Source organism: Erinaceus europaeus, chromosome 21, assembly GCF_950295315.1.
Source record: "Erinaceus europaeus chromosome 21, mEriEur2.1, whole genome shotgun sequence".
Lineage (NCBI taxonomy): Eukaryota > Metazoa > Chordata > Mammalia > Eulipotyphla > Erinaceidae > Erinaceus > Erinaceus europaeus.
The window spans coordinates 40,057,985-40,077,710 of record NC_080182.1 but is presented as its reverse complement, the minus strand read 5'-3'; the positions used below and the strand labels follow the sequence as shown (position 1 = coordinate 40,077,710).

Genomic DNA, 19,726 nt, shown 5'->3' with positions numbered 1-19,726 from the left:
TTAGAGATCATGGATACTTTGTCCTCTAGCCTTGAATATTCTCTCCTCTTTGGGGTTGGATCTACTTCCTAGTCTTCTCATTTGAGTCTGGAATTCATTCAAATGTCTTTCACAACTCGCAACTCTGGAATTTTTCCTTTAAAACTTCCATCTCTTTGGTGAAGGGCCCATTGAGTTTTTGTGTGTGTGTGTGTGTGTGTGTTGTAAGTTATTATTGTTGTTTTTATTAGTGTCATCGTTGTTAGATAGGACAGAGAGAAATGGAGAGAGGAGGGGAAGACAGAGAGGGGGAGAGAAAGACAGATACCTGCAGACCTGCTTCACCGCCTGTGAAGCGACTCCCCTGCAGGTAGGGAGCCCAGGGCTCGAACCGGGATTCTTAGGCTGGTCCTGCCCTTTGCGCCATGTGCGCTTAACCCGCTGCGCTACCGCCGAACTCCCAGCCCATTGAGTTTTTGTAGTCTCTTAATTTTGATCTTGAATATCCTTCTCTATGATAAATTGAGTTTTTAATTTCTTGAGCTGCCATCACAATGAATTCTTTCTTTCATAAATCCTCCAGTCCTGATATTCCGTGCTTTTAATGTAGAATTAATTTCTGTAGGAACTGCCATGACTTTAAATGGAATAGTGTTTTTGTCCATGCTGGCAATTTAACTTGGTTTCCAATGTTAAGGCAGTAGATGGTGTAACTATAGTGCTGGGTATCATGAGTCTTCATGAATGGTTCAACACTCTAGTTTCCTTAAGGTGTTCCTGAGATAGGGATTAAGTGCCCAAAGTCTGTTTGCTTTCCTAAGCCTCAGTGCTGCTGTCAGGATGACACTGGTGGCTGATAAGTACCTTATCTTCCTTCCTAGAACACTCTGCTTCTTCCCTCTCTGCTGCTTCCCATGTGTATCCGCCAGACTTTAGAACGAGATTTCTCACACAATGCTCAGTGGTAGACTGCTTAAATTTGATGTTCTTTTTCTCTCTATTTTCTGTATTTCCCTGTTGTAAGAGGGAGTGAGGCTTGAGATGACTACTCTACCATACCAATGCCTCCGGATCAAATAGTTCTTTCTTGTATTGATCTTGTACCTTTGGTTAATTTCACAAAAAAAAGTGATAAAATTAACCATTTTCCAGCAGAAGTCACTCCATAATAACGACCTATTTACCTGTATATTATATATCTGTCTGGAGGATATTTTAGTATTCAAGTTTAAGAAAAATTAGAGAAGACTTCAAATCTCCCTGTTGACTTTTGGGAGCTATTGTAGATATCATCAGTGTTTTCCAGTATCCAGTTTTCTATTTCTCCTAGTACAAACAAACAATTATCTCTGAAGATTATACATCTAGAATTATTTCATGAAACCTGTATAATTTTTTAAAGTCAAATGAGCTCCCCTCTTTGAATGGGACATAGTAAATCAGTGACATTCCAGAGAGCAGTGCCAGTCAGCTGAGCAGTACCAGGCATTATACTTGAACAAGAAATAAAATTTAAACAGTGAAATCAGGAGTTTGCTTCTTCAGTAAAATTCCCCTTTTGAAAATGCCTATGTGGAAATGGTGGTATTCTACGTAACAGCTACTAGAATTTTTTTTTTTTTTTCTGAAGAGGATAAAGAGGAAAGAAGTTAAAAGACGTTGCTGTTACAAATTAAAATTTGGAGTTTGCCTTAACTCTGAAGTTACTATGTAAAACAGCCTTCTAAAGCCTTAAGCAGAATGGGTACGATCATGATGACCTGAATAGCTATTTTTAAAGGACAGGATCTGTGATTCTATCCTGAACTAAAATTCAAACACATTCATCTCTAAAAAGAAAATGATTTTATGTTGTTTTCAGGAGCAAGAAGAGCTTGACCTCTAACATGCTGGAGGTCAAGTTGATATGAATAGGTTTCTCATTATCTGTTAAGCCAATAATATGCTAGTACATAAAAATAAAGGTTTTTGGATCACTGAGAGAACTTTAACAAAATAATGGCTACCAGAAATAATACAGGGTTCTTCCAAATTTTTTTTTTATCACATATATATGAGTCATAAAAGATGGAACTAAAATGACTTTCTATATTCTGCAGTTTGAGAAAATGTTTTATCCCACAAAAAGAAACATGATATATTTGATAGTGAGGATTTTTCAAACCAGAAATTGTAGTATGAAACTAATTTAAAAAATTTTATTAGATGAGCCTGTGTGGTGGAGCACATAAGCCCTGTTCCCCACTGGTGGGGGGAATGCTTCACAAGTGCTGAAACAGGTCTATGAAACAGGTCATCTTTCTCTTTTTCTTTATTTCATTCTTTATCTCTCTCCCCCCATCTCTGTCTATCCTCTCAAATAAAAGTGAAATTAAAAAAAAAAATAGAGGAAAAAAATGGCAGAGAGTGTTTGATTCATAGTGCCTACACTGAGCCTCAGTGTTGGCAATTAAATATTGGGGAAATATTTCACAAAACTCTTACTATCACAGTGAATAGTCTCATATCTCTTCAAAATAGGTACCGGCACTCTTAAGAGGATTAAAAAAAACAACAACCAGAAAAGTATTATTACCACCAAAGCAGTTAAACATTTTAACAGACCAATGACTCCAACTAGAGAAGAAAGTGGGACTGGGCAGTGACACGGCCAGTTGAGTGTACACGTTATCATGTGCAGGAACCCAGGTTTGACCCCTACTTCTTTTACTTGAGTCTGACCAAAACAAATCTGATAGGAGACAGGAATCTTTGAGATTGTTCTGGAATTAGGTGACAAAAATCACATCAATAATTCACCCACGGGGGTAAGCTTAATGAGTGGTGAAGCAGTGTAGCATAAGGCATTTCAGAGACTTGATGCTTCATTTTATTTGTCAATGTGCTTGGACCGTTGAGTGTCAAACAGAAACCTGTGAGGCCTTTGCCGGAGGAGATTAACATTTGCAACAGCAGACTGAGTAAAGCAGTCCACTCTTCAGTGTCAGAGGTTTTCATCCAATCCCATGGACTAAAATCAAAGAACTGTGGAGAACACAAATGGTAATTAAGAGGGAACCCACTCTCTCTGTCACTTAAACTGGGACATCAGCCTTCCAACTCCAAACTTACACAGAAGTGCTGTCTTTCCTTGGGTACTGAGTCTGCTGGCGTTGAACCAGAACTTATAGTCTTGACTCTCCTGATTCTCAGACCTTTGCACTTGGATTAGGAACTACACCACTAACTCTCCTGGCTTTCCAGTGTGACATTTGCAGATTTCAGAGTAGTTGCAAAAATAAAAATTAAGAATTTTAAAAAGAGCACTTAAATAAAAAAATAAATATATCCTGGTATATAAAATGGGGCAAACCCAAGTAGGAATTTAGAGCTGCACAGTCTAAGAGGAAGAGAAAAGTTTTGATAGCATCTGAAAGGACTGCTTCCTTCTCTTCCCATATTGTCCCAAGATATGCTGGTGAGAAGCAAAATGTTAGTAGTCCTTAAAGAGGTTCACAGGCAAATAAATGTGATCAATGCAGGCTAAAAATAAGTTAATTTATGTTCTTTTCGCCGGGCTGGCTTCACAGGCAGGTAACAGACGACCCAGGACTCATGGCTGGGTTGTACACAGTATCTCTTTATTCATGCAGGACGCAGCGCAATCTATACCAAGCTAAGCTAAAACTAAAAACTACAAACAATCTTGTCCTTATAAATATACTAGCCCAGTAGGGTGGGAACAGGATGCGACACAGAGAGGGTGGAGAGAAAAGTGACTGGTGAAAATCAGGGTATGACAAGGAGAGGGGGCAGAGCAGGCGAGAATTCTACCACTGAACCACCAATGCCCTGGAGGGAGGGTGGAGCTTGTTAACAGCGGTTATGTAAATAGAATACAGTGTTATGTAAATAGAATGCAGGGGGGATTAAACCAAATGAAACAGAAGGGGCTTTTAAAAGCAGAATTAGAAGCATACCAACAAACTTACTTTTTTTTTTTTTTGCAAGAATTCAAACAAATTTAGGACACTAGTGACCTGTGTATATATCTGAGAACATGATTTAAAATTTAAGTAAAATATACCAGACATATTTAACCACAGAATAATATTCTTGAAGATTTAATTTTAAACCACCTGGAAAAAGGTAAGAATTTTAAAGTACTCCATGTGTTTTTAAAATAATATAAAGTAAAAGGGGACATCTATTCCTTGGTCTATGGGATCTTATTAGATTGTCATCACAGATGCTTTGAACGTACTCAAAATTAATATCTGATAATACAAGACACTCACAGTAAGTGAGAAACATCAGACATGGGTAAATAGGAAATAAAACAGTAAAACTGAAGATATAAGGAAAATGAAATAGATAATAGAGAATATAAATGAATTAAGCAACTCAGTCAAAAAGCAAATATTGATAAACTTAATTAAACCATCCAGATCAAAATATGCAAAGGTAAGTGGACCAAAACATCCCACGGAATGGGTGTCGCAGAAAATGCTGGCGGCTTTGCTGTTCACTCCCTGTGAATTCACCAGGCGGACTGTTTCCACCTAACAGCCTTTTCTGTCTCACTTCCATGAATGCAGCTTCACAGCTCAGTATGGCAGAAGAGAATAATGTCGGAGGGCTGAGCTCCCAGAAACTGCCTCCCTCTCTCTTAGCCACTAGCACTTACTGTAGGCCAGGGTGATAAGATCTATGTCCCTTCATTCTATCTGAGCCCAGGGTAAGCATAGAATAAAGTCAACATTGGGTTTTTAGTTTTTTTAAAAAGATGCATTGAAATATAAATAATTTGTCATGTGTTATTTTTTATTCTAATTTTATGTATCTTCATAGTAAAAGTCTCAGGTGGAAACAATCACCTTCATGATCAACTACGATCCCCTTAAATGAATTCATTTTCATCGTGAATTAACTTTCTCCTATGACTCTGCACTGCTGCGTACTGTTAGGTAACAGAGGATGCTAAAAAAAAAAAAAAAGAATAACCTTGTATGAGGAAGAAATGACTACTTGACAACATATACAACAATGTCCAGGTACTGCTGGTTTTCCACAGTGATTGTTTCCTACATATCTTACGACTACTGTATAAGAGAGGAAAAATCCAAACTCACAGCAGGTGAGCATACTGAAGGGAGAGAATGAACTTCATGAAAAAAGACATAAATTTTCTCTTTCTCTAGTGCTTTTTCTGCCTATTCCTGCCCTGGCTGAGCATGCAGCTTCTCTTGATAAGCTGTGCTACAGTGTCTTTCTGTGTTAGTCAGATTTTAGGAATGACAAAACATTTTTTTTTATATTTTATTTTATTTATTTATTCCCTTTTGTTGCCCTTGTTGTTTTTTTTATTGTTGTAGTTATTGTTGTTGTCGTCGTTGTTGGATAGGACAGAGAGAAACGGAGAGAGGAGGGGAAAACAGAGAGGGGGAGAGAAAGATAGACACCTGCAGACCTGCTTCACCGCCTGTGAAGCGACTCCCCTGCAGGTGGGGAGCCGGGGTTCGAACCGGATCCTTATGCCGGTCCTTGTGCTTTACGCCACCTGCGCTTAACCCGCTGTGCTACAGCCCGACTCCCGACAAAACATTTTTTAAAAAATATTTATTTATTCCTTTTTGTTGCCTTTGTTGTTATTTTATTGTTGTAGTTGATGATGTCATCATTGTTGGATAGGACAGAGAGAAATGGAGAGAGGAGGGGAAGACAGAGAGGAGGAGAGAAAGATAGACACCTGCAGACCTGCTTCACCGCATGTGAAGCGACTCCCCTGCAGCCAGGGGCTCAAACTGGGATCCTTACACTGGTCCTTGCGTTTTGCACCACATGCGCTTAACCCGCTGCGCTACCACCCGACTCGCTCTGGCTTATGGTGATGCAGGGGACTGAACCTGGGGCTTTGAAGCCTCAGGCATGAGTCTGTTTGCATAACCATTATGCTATCTACTGTGCCTTGAGAAAACATTCTTACCCTTACATAATACTGTTTCAGAAATGGAGGTTTTTTTTGTTTGTTTTTTCACTTGACACAGTCCCTGACCCCTACAATGACATGTTGTTTTTATTTTTATATAATTTCCTTAGACTTGATTTGTTTCTTGCTTTCACTGCTGTAAAGCAGTGGTGATATTTCCAAGAGGGTTCTAATATTAGCAGTTGTCCTACATCTTTTAAAGTCTTTTGACTGTTCAGTGAATGTAGGTTATTATCACTATTGTTCCTTTTCTGAATTTTGTTCTCAATTTAGCCAGCTGATGATGAAGTTTACACATTTATGAACAACTTCTTTCTATCTTAAATGCTTGAGAAAATACCAGCATGGGGTGTCTGCAATGCTCTTGCCTCTTAAGCTTTGCTCCATGCTCCACGTCTACTAAGATTGGGGATTAGAGTTTGGTTACGGAGTTACCTTGAATCACATTCCATATCTGTTAGGTATTCTGCTTTTGCTTACCACTCATTGTGAAACTAGAATGAATAAAGAATGGAGCAAGCAAATAACCACAACTTTGAATAGTATAAAATAGGCAAAATAATAAATGGGTGAAATACAATTGATGGAACATAAGGTCAGATACAAACAGCATTTCTTTGGAGGGGCTATGAGGACACAACCAAGCAGGAGGCTAGGAGACAGATGTACTTGGAGCTTGAATTCAATTCATACTTTTATTCTGCTTGCTTTCCTGGGCTATAGACCACCACCCCCCCGCTGGCTTAAGTCTGTATATAAATTATCTGTGAAGAACTTTTGTTTATCACACTTTAACCATAAACATATATCTTTTCCTATGAGGACAGTTAAGTTCTTTTGGGGAGGGATAATTGGACCATTGGCATTTTACCACAGCTTTTAAATTTTCATATATGACAAGATAAAAAGCTCCACATCATCGCACTAGAAAGGTGAACATGTGTACAGAAACACACTGGGGAAATACTTTTTAAAGTGATTATGCTTTAATACATCTGTTGGTTACTTTTGTCAAAGGAAAGTCACATAGTGTGATAGTGTGCTTACTTGCAGTATTAGCTCAAGAAAATCATCTATATTATGTAAGTTGAAGATATAAGTATATGTACTTCCATTTTAAATGTTTTTATTTATTTACTATTGGATAATGACAGAAAATAAATGAAAGGGGAGGGTGAAGAGAGGGAAAGAGACAGACACCTGCAGCCCTGCTTCATCACTCATGAAGCTTCCCTCTTAAAGGTGGGGACCAGGGCCTTGAACCTGTGTCCTTGTACACTGTAATGTGTGCACATACCCAGGCCTACCACCACCTGGCCCAGTATATTTATTTCCTAAAATAATTACTACCTTTAGTATTTTAGCCAAGACATTGATCAGTCAGTTCTTAAAACAATAAAATTTTGGGGAGTCTGGCAGTAGCACAGTGGGTTAGGCGCATGTGGCACAAACCACAAGGACCGACTTAAGGATCCCGGTTCGAGCCCCCGGCTCCCCACCTGCAGGGGAGTCGCTTCACAGGCGGTGAAGCAGGTCTGCAGGTGTCTGTCTCTCTCTCCTCCTCTCTGTCTTCCCCTCCTCTCTTTATTTCTCTCTGTTCTAACAATGATGACCACAACAACAAATAAAAAATAAACCAAAAAAAAATTTTAAAAACAATTAAATTTTACATGTAAATGGAAAGATTCACATATTACTAATGAGTGGTTCTGCTGAAGAATAATATCTGATAAGAAATAATTTAATAGAAGGTTAACGTCCAGTTCTCGAGCAGTATTTGAGTTTGTTATTTTGTTTGTCTGTTACTTATTTTTTACTAAAGTACGGCTCAGTTCTGGTTTATGGCGGTGCCAGGGACTAAACCTTGAATTCTGGTTGGTCACTCCTCAAAGTCCTTCAAATAACTACTATATTATCTATCCAGGCAGTCTTCATGTTTTTTTTTTAAGATTTATTTTTATTTCACTTTTCATAGCTTATTTATTTTTATTTTATTGTACAGACACACAGAGAGAGATGGAGAGGGCAGTGGAAAATAGGGAGAGAGACCCCTGCAGGCTTGCTTCACTACACCTGCGGTTGGGGCTGGGGGCTTACACACGGGTTCTTGCACACTGTGATATGCGTGTTCAACTAGGTGTGCCAGCATCAGCCGCAATGTTGATGGATTTTTAAAAAGAGGCTATTACGTGATCTCAAGTTCCCTTCCTTCCTTCCTTCCTTCCTTCTTTCCTCTCCTCCCTTCCTCCATTCCTCCCTCCTTTCCTTCCTTCCTTCCCTCCTTCCTTCCTTTTTTCCTTCCTCCCTCCCTCCCTTCCCTCTCTCCTTCCTTCCCTCTCTCCCTCTCTCTTTCTTTCTCTCTTTTCTTTTTAGCACCAGGGTTATTGGTAGGACTCTGTGTCTACACAGTGCAATCTTCTTGGGGGATACTGGGATATTGTGCAGATGCAGTAACAGCCGCCATGTTGTCCCCTCAGGGCATTGTCAATTCCCCGTGATAGAGTGCTTTGTTTACTCCTCCCCCTTCTCATCCCTGTGAGAGCTATTATCCTATCCTGGAGTGCTTTGTTTACTCCTCCCCCTTCCCATTATCCTATCCCCGAGTGCCTTGTTTCCTAGCCAATCATGTCCCTACTTTCTCCCATAAAAGCCCTTCTTCTTCTGCCCCTCGCTCTCTTGCCTGCTTTTCACCTTGGTGAATAGATGCAAGGGAAGGGTGCTGCGCGTAGCTGGAGGCAGGCATTTTTGCTAGCTCCATGTGGCTCTCACCCAACTCTGAGGTGCCGGCACGAATAAAGAATTGTGTTCTCTCTCCACTCTGGATCTCCTCTATCTCTCCAGTGCATAGCAGCTGACATCTGGTGCCTGAACAGGGACCCAACCTTCCCAGACACAGGTAAGTATATAGCCGCTTGACTCTTTGCGGCATTGTATTTCTCTCCACCATGGAAGACCACTATGAAGAGGCTTCCCAAATCCTCTACTCTTCTCTCATGAGACAGCTTTTCTATCTCAGAGACGTTTTACTCGGGGCCACAGTGTGGATCCTCTTGACCATGTTTGCAGCCTTTGGGGTATATATAGGGCACCCTCCCAAAAAGTTAAGGGACCTTGAGGCTGAGGTACAAGAGTTAAGGTATTGTCTTGGTGCTTATCCACCCTAAGCCCTCTGCATTTTGCCCCAAGAATTCCATTTTGGCAGACATGCGTTCGGCTTCTCTGGCTGCTGCTGACACTCCTCATGTGGCTTCCACTTCCATGACTCCTCCCACCACTGCTACCTCGCTATCAAAGCAAGTCCACACCTTCCCGGTAAATGTGGCTCCCAATAGACAAAACCCTCAGGCATGGCATCCATACTCCTCCAAAGATCTTAAAAAATTCACCAGGGAGTTAAGGAGGACAGAGGTCAGAAGGATGGAGTTCATGCCCCATGGACCAAGTCCATTTTACGAGACTTTCTCCAGAACCTTAATACCCCCCAATATTGGAGGGATGTAGCTTGTGCTACTCTCCCAGGCCCTCTTTTCCTGCAATGGGAGGCATTTTTTCATGATGAATGCTTATAGCAATCCCAGAGAAATAGAATCAGCTGGAGTGGAATTTCGATACACTGCAACAGGTGATTTTGAAACCGGAATTCAGCAGGCAGAGGCCAAGTTTTCAGCTGGTTATTTTGAACAGGTACGCATCTGCGCATCCAAAGCATGGGAGAGGTTAACACCACCCAAGGGAGCGGCCTCAGCCCCCATTCTTCCCTTTGCCAAGAATGCAATGAATCCCTAGCTAACTTCACTGCCAGGGTCCAGTCAAGCTTAGAGAGAAAGATTTATAATCCTGACGCCCGTTTTCTCCTCCTGCATTCTATCATCTGGGATGGCATGATTCCAGAATTCCGTCAGGCATGCCTCAGTCTTAAATACGAACACCCAGATGCCTGGATCTTAGCTACACAGGAACTTAGACTAGGCTCTTATGAGGCACCCACTATGACACAGGCCTATGCAGCTACCCCACGTAAGCAAAAGGGGGTTTGCTTTCAGTGCAGTCGCCAAGGGCATTGGCGTAACCAATGTCCAGAAAATAAGCTGCAACCCCGCCTCCAGTCAGGGTAACCCCGCCTCCAGTCAGGGAGCCAGAGACCACGAACACCTTGTCCTAGATGCCAGAAAGACTTTCATTGGAGGAGAGATTGTTGGTCCAAGTTTCATAAAAATGGTACGCCCCTGAATGGTGCTAATTCAGAGCCTGAGATTTTGTGGACCACTCCTGTTTTAGAACGAAGTCAACCTACTATGATAGTAAAGATTGGTAATATTCCTTTTAAGTGTTTGATTGACACGGGGGCAGAAAAGACAATTTTAAGGCAAGCAGAGATTCCCCAGAGTTGGGACCTCCTCCCTGTTTACACGGTGTTGGAGAGTTGACCCAAGCCTTTCTCACACGAGATTCACTTATGTGGGAAGACCCTGAAGGGACTACAAGACACTTCCACCCTTTGGTAGCTGATATTAGCACCAACCTATTGGGCAGAGATCTGCTGGAATCTCTTGATGTTATAATATCCACAGATGCCTCCGCAGAGCGCAACACCCACTCCTGCGAGACTTCTAGATCTAAACAGAACACCCAATACTAACTGCCACTGTTCGTAACCAAACTCCCTGCTTAGATTGGCTTTCTAACAAGCCTGTCTGGGTGGAACAGTGGCCTTTGCCTAGGAAAAAGCTGGAAATTTTAAAAGAGCTTGTCCGAGAGCAGTTGTCCTTGGGACACATTTGGCATTCCAGAAGCCCATGGACTACTCCTATCTTTGTGATTAAAAAGCACTCAGGAAAATGGCACCTCCTGCAAGATCTCCATGGGATTAATAAAACCATGCAGGTCTGGGGCTCCCCCCAAAGGGGTTTGCCTCTTGCTTCTGCAATTCCCATGGGAATTCCAATCATAGCTATTGATATACAGGATTGTTTTTTTCTCTATTCCCTTGCACCCACAAGATTGTAAATGTTTTGCCTTCTCTGTTCCTTCTATTAATAATGCCAGCCCTGCCGATAGATATGAATGGGTGGTACTGCCCCAGGGCATGGCCAATAGTCCCACAATTTGTCAAGAGGCTGTTAAATCTGCCCTTTTCCCATATATTCATAAGGGCCTTAAGGTACTTAATTATATGGATGACATCTTAATATGGGGAGAATTAGATATAAATCTCTGTGCCCTATATGATTTTCTTATTCCTGCCTTAAAGAAAAGTGGCCTTAATGTAGCTCCTGAGAAGGTACAGCTGATTCCTCCAATATCTTTCTTAGGTTCAGAGATTTCTCTAACACAGATTCGTCCCTTAAAACCTTGTGTTAATTTTCCTTCTAATCTCACTCTTCCTTCTTTACAAAGTTTTCTTGAAAATATAAATTGGCTTAGGAAGTATCTTTATCTGCCTACTAGCTGCCTCCAACCACTGTTTGACCTGTTAAAAGGAAGCAAACAGCCCTCCTCAAAACGTATGTTAACTCCTGAAGCTTCCCTGGCACTGGAAAGGGTTAGCCAGGCCCTCCAAGATATGCACCTCGTTCGATTCTCCCCCTCCTCTCCAGTAAACCTTCTAATTTTTAACTCCAACCCCACGGTAGTGGGGACACTGTGGCAGAACCATGGGCTTCTCAAGTGGCTTCATATGCCAGTAGGTGGAAATCCTAGACTCCTTACCGAGATAGATGCATTAGCATTCATGGTTCACCAAGGAAGAAATAGATCAATGCAGGTCTTAGGAAAGGAACCGGATTCAATTATCCTTCCCTTTACTCTCACAGACACAGAGGGTCTCATACACCACCATTCTCATTTTGCCGTAAGTTTAGTGGGGTTTCCAGGACAAATAGATAACCATTTTCCTACTAATAAATTGATAGCTTCTTTACCTCTTTTGCCTCTATGAGTACCTAAACTTTTCTCTCGAGATCACATCCCCTCTGCTCCTACAGTCTTCACTGATGGTGGAAAAAAGGGAGCTGCTGCCCTTATATATTATCCAGACCAGCAATACCCCAAACCTCTCTTTACTGAGCTTCCTGATAATTTCCCTCAGTACAAAGAACTTTATGCTGTTTTCCTTGCATTAAAAGCCGTATCTGAATCCTTCAAGCTTTTTTCTGATAGTGTGTATACTGTTAACTTACTTCCATGGCTTGCTCATTCTTATGTGAGAATTGATGACAACCCACTTTCCCCTCTTAATTCAAATTGCCTCTATGCTCTGTTCTCGAACCCAACCACTGTACATTCAACACCTTCATTCCCACAGCCCTCTTCCTATCCAAAGAGAATGCTGCAGCTGACTGCCTCGCCTCCACAGGAGCTCTCCTAGTCTCTGTCTCTGATCCTGCTGACTTTCATTCCCTAACCCATGTTAATCTTAAAGGCCTTCGAGCTCGATTTCTTGATGTTCCTTTAGCACAGTTGAAACATATTCTTGCTACATGTTCTTCCTGTGCAGGTCTAATAAAAACACCTGCTAGTCAAACTCTTGGGGTTAACCCCCGAGGCTTACAAGCCAATGGTCTTTGGGAAATTGATGTCACCCACATACCCAACTTTGGCAAATAAAAATATGTGTTTGTCTCAATTGATACCTTTTCTAAATTTATGTGGGTGACAGCTTAGACGGGAGAAAGCTTGAAAAAGCTTATAAGCCATATGCTCTCCTGTTTTGTTGTAATGGGTTTACCTCTTCAACTGAAAACTGACAATTGGACTACATTTACCAGCAAACAATTTAAAGATTTTTTGTTCCCTCTGGAACATTACTCATACCACAGACATTCCCTATAATCCACAGGAACAAGGCATTGTCGAGAGGGCCCATCAAACCCTTAAGGCTCAATTAAGTAAAGATAAAGGGGGAATGTACCGCCCCAATATCCAGCTAGCAAAAGCCTTAACTACATTAAATTTCTTTAATATTTACAAAAACTCGGATCTACCATCTATTACTCTTCATTGGCAAACACCATCCACCCTCCCACCTATTAAGGTCAAATGCAAAGACCCACTTGATAAAATTTGGGAAGGGCCTGACCCCCATTAGCCATGGGGAGGGGTTTCGCATGCGTTTTTCCACAGAATTACTCCAAACCTGTCTGGGTTCCTGCCCGCCATGTCCGGCAATACCTGCATGATGGAGCTGCTATCCCTGAGGAACAAGAAATACTGCAAGAGGACTGGATGCAGGATGCACCCCAGGACCCATAATACGACATGGTGGAATCTGAAAAATCTGGTTCACAGAGCCCTCTCTCTTACCCCTTCTCTGAATATCTTATGCTATGACTGGCCAGTTGTGTTTTGTGAGTGAGTGTGTTAGATGACCAAAAAATTTTGTATGACCCATTTTGCTCAGAGTACTCTGAAACTTAATTGACTTTATATAGCCAAAGTATAAAAGAGCTCACTAAACTTATCAGCAACAATAAAACTAAAACAAACAACCCAATCAAAGAATAGGGAGATGATACAAAATATTTACCAAAGAAAAAATCCAAACAGCTAACAGACATATGAAAAAAATTATCACTGGAATTTAGAAACAAACAAACGACAACAAAACCCATTGAGACGTCACTTTACTTCTGTGAGAATGTTATACATCATAAAGGAGAGTAACATGTAATACTGGAGAGATGGGAATAAAGGAACCCTCCTGCATTGCAGGGGGGATGTAAATTGGTCCAATCCCTGTGTCAAAGCAATATGGAGAATTCCCAGAAGACTAGAAATGGGCCTACTCTATGACCTGGCAACTTCTCTACAGGGAAAGAAATAAACACACTAATCCAAAGAAATCTGTATATACCTATAAATATAAACATAAATTTATAATATAAATCCTAAGGAAACAAAGACACTAATCCAAAGAAATCTGCATATACCTATGTTTATAGCAGCACAATTTATAATAGCCCAAACTCGGAAGCAACCTAGGTGTCCAAGGACAGATGAGTGGCTTTGAATGTTGTGGGATATATACACAATGGAATACTACTCAGAATGATGGAGTTGCCTATGTCACCTCATTGTGGATGGATCTTGAAGGAATCATGTTGACTGAGATAAACCAGAAACAGAAGGATGAATCTGCTATGATTTCACTGATGGATAGAATTTAAGAAGCAAGAATAGAAAGGGAAAACCAAAGTAAAAATTGGAAAGAGAGCAGAGAGGGGGTTAGGGGAAGAGGGGATTGTCATGTCCTGGTACATGATGATAAGCCTAATCTGGGAGTGGGAATGTTTTGCAGACACCTGTCTTGGTGAGATGACAAATTGTACCCATGTGTCAACAACTGTGCTGCAAACCATTAACTTTCCAATAAGGAAAGAAACAGGAAGTAAAGAAATAGGAAGTAAAGAATTATTATTATATATATATATATATATATATATATATATATATATATATCAGTTAAACCAAATATCAGCAAATCTACTATACAGTAATAATAATCAGGAATTTAATGTTCCTTTGTGAGAAATAAATGATTTACCTAGACTCTCACATTTAATTTCACAATGGGCCACAAAGTAGGAATAAGTACTATCCCCTTCTCAAACATTGGAGAAGAGTTTGAGAGGGGATAAATGACTAAGCAGAAGTCATAAAACTCATAGGAGGCTGAATAGGAATTCATTCATGGTGGTCTGATACCATGTAGTAATTGTAATTACTATAATTATACTACTCCTGCTGGTAACTATGATTTATGGTTCCTCTTACCACTTTGAAGAGAGAGAGAGAGAGAGAGAGAGAATCCCATACCTCATTGTTGAGTTTATTTATCTGCTGTTTGGTCTCTTCTGCTTTGATGAAGAGGACAGCAGCTCCAATTTCTGGGTCTGAAAAGTGACACACACAGAATGAGTGGTATTTGAGAATTGGGTCAATTGGAGAAGAACAGGGAGGCTAGGATCTATTTTCAGATTCTCTTGAAATCAATGTACTGTAGATTCTGTTTTTCTGAAATTCAACAGGCTTCAAACATTCTTCTAGATAGTGCCTAAGTAATCCTGGGAGGTCGGAACACATTATGTTCATAACTGTGACCACAGTGACTGGATGCATATATGGAAAAATCTCCCTTTACCCTGAACATAATTGCTAGTATTCTGACCATTTTTTCTTCTTTAACTATTCTTTAAAGATATATTACACTTAATGTCCAAGTCACAGAAAACTGTCGTTCTTTTTCTCCTCTCTTTAATTTCCAAATATAGATTTTAGTGCCCACAAAAGGATTCTCTTCCCACCTCATTTTAAGTGTTAATATCCATCACAGGTCTTCTCTCTCCTCCTGTGTCATTCGAAATTGTACTTTCTCCCACTTCCTGCTTATCTCATTTCTACTTCTTTTTACTGTACTTTCCCCAATACATTTATTTCTGTCAGGACCCAAAGTACAGATGAGTCACTGCTTACTGGGGTATAAAAAATTTAACTTTATTTATATATTCATATATAACTATGTATAATATCATGGTGTCTTAAAACCCTATTTCTGGTCAATTACACATAGAAAAGTTATTTGTGGATGAAAATGCTACTCGAAGTAATCTGAAGTATTAGAGTAATGGACTATTTTACAATTATGTTTTGCACTGTGAAGTCATTGGTTTAACAAGTGAGAAGGGATCATCTACAGTTGTGTAGGCATCATTTAGATGAGGCAGAAGTGAATAGAGAAAGTATAATCGGCTCTCATGGAGCTCAGGTTACAGCAGAGAAAGTTAAAATTTAACTATGCAGTAAGGAAAGATTTCCATTCTAAGGACAACAGGAAGTCATATTAGGGCTTTAAGCATAGTAGTAGAGTAATGAGAAGTGCACCTATAACTTTTTAAAAGTTCACTCTGTATGGAGAACAGTATGAAACTTTGGCTGTAGCGCAGGTCAGTAATGGATGTGACAAGACAAAGAGTGTTATCAGTAAAGGAAATCTTAAAACTAAAAAAAAAAAAAGACTAGTATAGTCACAGGCCCTTTGGAATAGAACTAAAATATGCCTACTAGCTACCTACAAAATGGAGGACCCCCCCCCCAACAACTCTTCATCTGCACTATTCTAGCCTTTAGGTTCATGATTAGTCAACAACTTGTTTGGCTTTGTATGTTTAATTCTCTTTTCTGCCAACAGGTTCCAGATGCCACCATGATGCCGACTAGACTTCCCTGGACAGACAACCCCACCAATGTGTCCTGGAGCTCCACTTCCCCCCAGAGCCCCACCCCACTAGGGAGAGAGATGGGCTGGGAGTATGGATCGGCCTGTCAATGCCCATTATGTTCATGTTCAGCAGGGAAGCAATTACAGAAGCCAGACCTTCCACCTTCTGCATCCCACAATAACCCTGCATCCCACAATGACCCTTTATCCCAGAGGGATAAAGAATAGGAAAGCTATCAGGGGAGGGGATGGGATACGGAGTTCTGGTGGTGGGAATTGTGTGGAGTTGTACCCCTCTTATCCTATGGTTTTTTTCAATCTTTCCTTTTTATAAATTAAAAAACGGAAAGGTTATAATATGAAAATAGATGGAGAAAAGTTGTTGCTTGAATGAATGAGTATAGGGGTAGAAGTTGGGAACAGTGAAGGTGGAAGATAAGGGAGTGGTGAAACTGTAAACAAGTGGAAAGGCTTGGCAAGGTTCTATGCATGATGTCCAGTGAGTCAATTAAGAAAAATTCCAATTGTGACCCACTGGAAATACACCAACTTGAGTAAAACTATGATTTCTATGCATCAAACAGAATATTAATAAGTCAGTTGAGTTAGTGAATCAAGATCTCCAATTGAATTTTCACTCCTTTGTCCCTAACTTCATTTCCACTGTATCCACTCTCTAATCAAGGAGTCTTACGAAGACTCTCTCATTTCCCCAGATCAGTGCTTTCAAGAAAGATTGTAGATTGAGAGAGTACTGGTGAGCTACTAAGTGGAAACACAGTCTCAGAACTGTACCTTCAAAAGTCTTTCTTGGGCTTGTCTTTGTCCATGGTGGAACCTAGTATTTAGCCGGGGGATTCTGACACAAAGATCTCAGCTCTGAATACGAATAGATGGAGAGGATTGTTGTTGGGGGGGGTGGGGGTGAGGATTGCTGGCTAGTTGCAGACTGGCGATTATCTGGACTGACCTTGTTAAGACTTGTTCATTATTTTCTATCAACTACATGTGTGTTTTAAAAACAATTCTTTCACTCCCCCACCCCCTTTGGTCCTGATAATGATGATAAAGCCCTACCACGTGAAGAATATTATGGGGATGGGAAGCTATCAAAATAAAGATGCCAAACACTGTAAGTTACAAAGAAACGTTATGCCTCGAAAGAAGACTAAATTCAGAACTTACCTCCAAGAGGAGGAGAAATTCTGGGCTCTGGTCTTACTCGTTCAGAGCCAAAGTCAAAAGTCTGACTTTCTTCACTGCTGTTACCATCTTCAATTCCATCAACAATCCTTTTTTAAAATAAAAGGAATGTAAATTATTATTAATTTTAGTGTCTTTTATATTGTGTATGTATCACATTTAGGTCAGATTGAATCAAACAGGATAGACTGTTAAAATTAAAATATATTGTGTATGTATCACATTTAGGTCAGATTGAATCAAACAGGATAGACGGTTGAAATTAAATTCACTGTGCAGATATGTGTTATGTGTGTGTTTTACCTTTAAAATATGACTATAAGGGCAGGGATAGATAGCATAATAGTTACGTAAAGAGACTCTCCAGCCAGAGGCTCTAAAGTCCCAGGTTCAATCCCCTGCACCACCATATATCAGAGCTGAGCAGTGTTCTGGTAAAAAAAAAAAATATGACTATGAAAAAAACCCAAAAATCTAGTATGTGGCTCACAATTTTATCTCACAAGGTATATTAGTGGAGTGCTTAAATGCTGATTTGTTCTCAGAGCCAAGTCCTTGAACTACAGAAGTCCTGCTATCTAAATTTACACCAAGTCATCATTCTATCTGGAATATTCTAAGCTAATGACCATATCATAACAGAAAATAATTTTGAGAGCACTCTAATTCTAGACTTGAAAAAACTCTGAATTTAGAGTCTAGGAATTAGATTTAAAGTATATTTAAATGACTTCTTTTAATAGGAAATGACATATAACCCATGGAACTGAATAGATAGTTACCTATAGAAGAGATACACAGGGCCTACAGACATGTGAAGAAATGCTCCACTTCACTTATCACCAGAGAAATGCAAAGTCAAACCTCACTGAGACTCCATCTCACACCTGTGAGAATGGCTGATGTCAACAAAACAGACAATGACAAGGTTGCAGTTACACTGCTACTGAGAATGTAAACTGGTGCGGTCCCTCTGGAAAACTGTATGGAAAGTCCTTAAACAAGTGGAAATAGAATTACTTTATCACCCAGCAATACCATTCTGAGGAATCTATCCAGCGGATATGAAGACACTAATTCAAAGGGGCATATGCACCCTTATGTTCAGAGCTCCATTACTCACAGTAGACAGAGTGGGAGCAGTGTAATCACTTAAGGATGGAGGACTGAGAAGAGAAGTTATGGGACACAGATTCCATAGAATTCTACTCTGTCATAACAAAAAAAAAATGTGTCCTTTGGGACAAAACAGATGGAAGTGCAGGTGATTCTGCTTAGCGAAACAAGTAAGGAGTTGCAATACAACTATCAGATGGTTTCACGTTCACATGTGGTATCTAGAGATCTGACAGACATGAAGTTGCAAACAACAACAAAACACACACACACACACACACACACACACCCCAGAAGTAAGGCACAAGAGACAGCATAATGGTTACACAAAAGACTCTGATGCCTGAGACTCTGGGGTCCCAGGTTTAATCCCTAACACCACCATAAAGCAAAGCTGAGTGCTCTGCTCTCTTGCTTTCTCTCTCGCTCTCTCTCTCCCTCTCTCTCCCATCTTTCTCACTGTATCTCTAATTACAAACAAATAAACACCTCTTAAAAATCCAGAAGTAAATAAATTGCCTCTAAGACTGTGAGATCAACGGTGGTTATTGTTGGGTTGGTGAGCACATAGAACTTTGGCTGTAGGTGGAATGTGGAACGATACCCTGTGATTTTATAACACAGTATGAGTCCTAAGCTTAAAAAAAGACCTGAAAAATACATAGAATCCATTCATTATACTAGAAAGAACATCTACGAGGCCAGGTACTGGCACACCAGGTTGAGAGCACACGTTACAGTGAGCAAGGACCTGGCTTCAGGCCGCCGGCTTTCACCTGCAGGGGGAAGCTTTGTAAGCGGTGAGGCAATGCTGCAGGTGTCACTCTGGCTCTTTCCCTCTCTCCCACCCACCCCCTCAATTCAGTTTCTCTATCTCTATCCAATAATAAGTAAAATAAAATAAAAAGATTAAAAATAAGATGTATAAAAAGGAAATATAAATATATAAAAGTCAGAAAACAAAATTTTGTAATTCACAATTACTATTAACATTTTGATCTATCTCCTCAAAATAAATCTATTAAAAATGTCTATATAAAATAAATAAAATAAATAATAATAAAATAAATAAAATAAATTTTTAAAGATTTAGCGGAGAGAGGAAATAAGGGAGAGAGAGAGAGAGAGATACGGACAGGGAGAGTTATTTCAGAGTCCCACTCTGGCACAAGGTAAATGTTACAGTGGGTATCAAATAGGCAGTCCCAGGCATTCAAATTCAGCGGAAAACCAGTGGAGCTAAT

The 19,726-nt window shown here is 40.2% G+C and overlaps 1 protein-coding gene across 2 annotated transcripts in view; it reads right to left on the bottom strand.

The window, feature by feature from the left end:
- Positions 1-19,726, bottom strand: part of KCNH8 (potassium voltage-gated channel subfamily H member 8) — a 402,367-nt gene that overhangs the window by 16,904 nt on the left and 365,737 nt on the right. For both annotated transcript variants that reach the window (XM_007529685.3, XM_060180873.1), the window contains 2 exons: positions 17,349-17,455; positions 14,762-14,838 (listed from right to left, as the gene is read on the bottom strand). In XM_007529685.3, the coding sequence (XP_007529747.2) occupies positions 14,762-14,838; positions 17,349-17,455 (184 nt within the window). The remainder of the gene's footprint in view (positions 1-14,761; positions 14,839-17,348; positions 17,456-19,726) is intronic.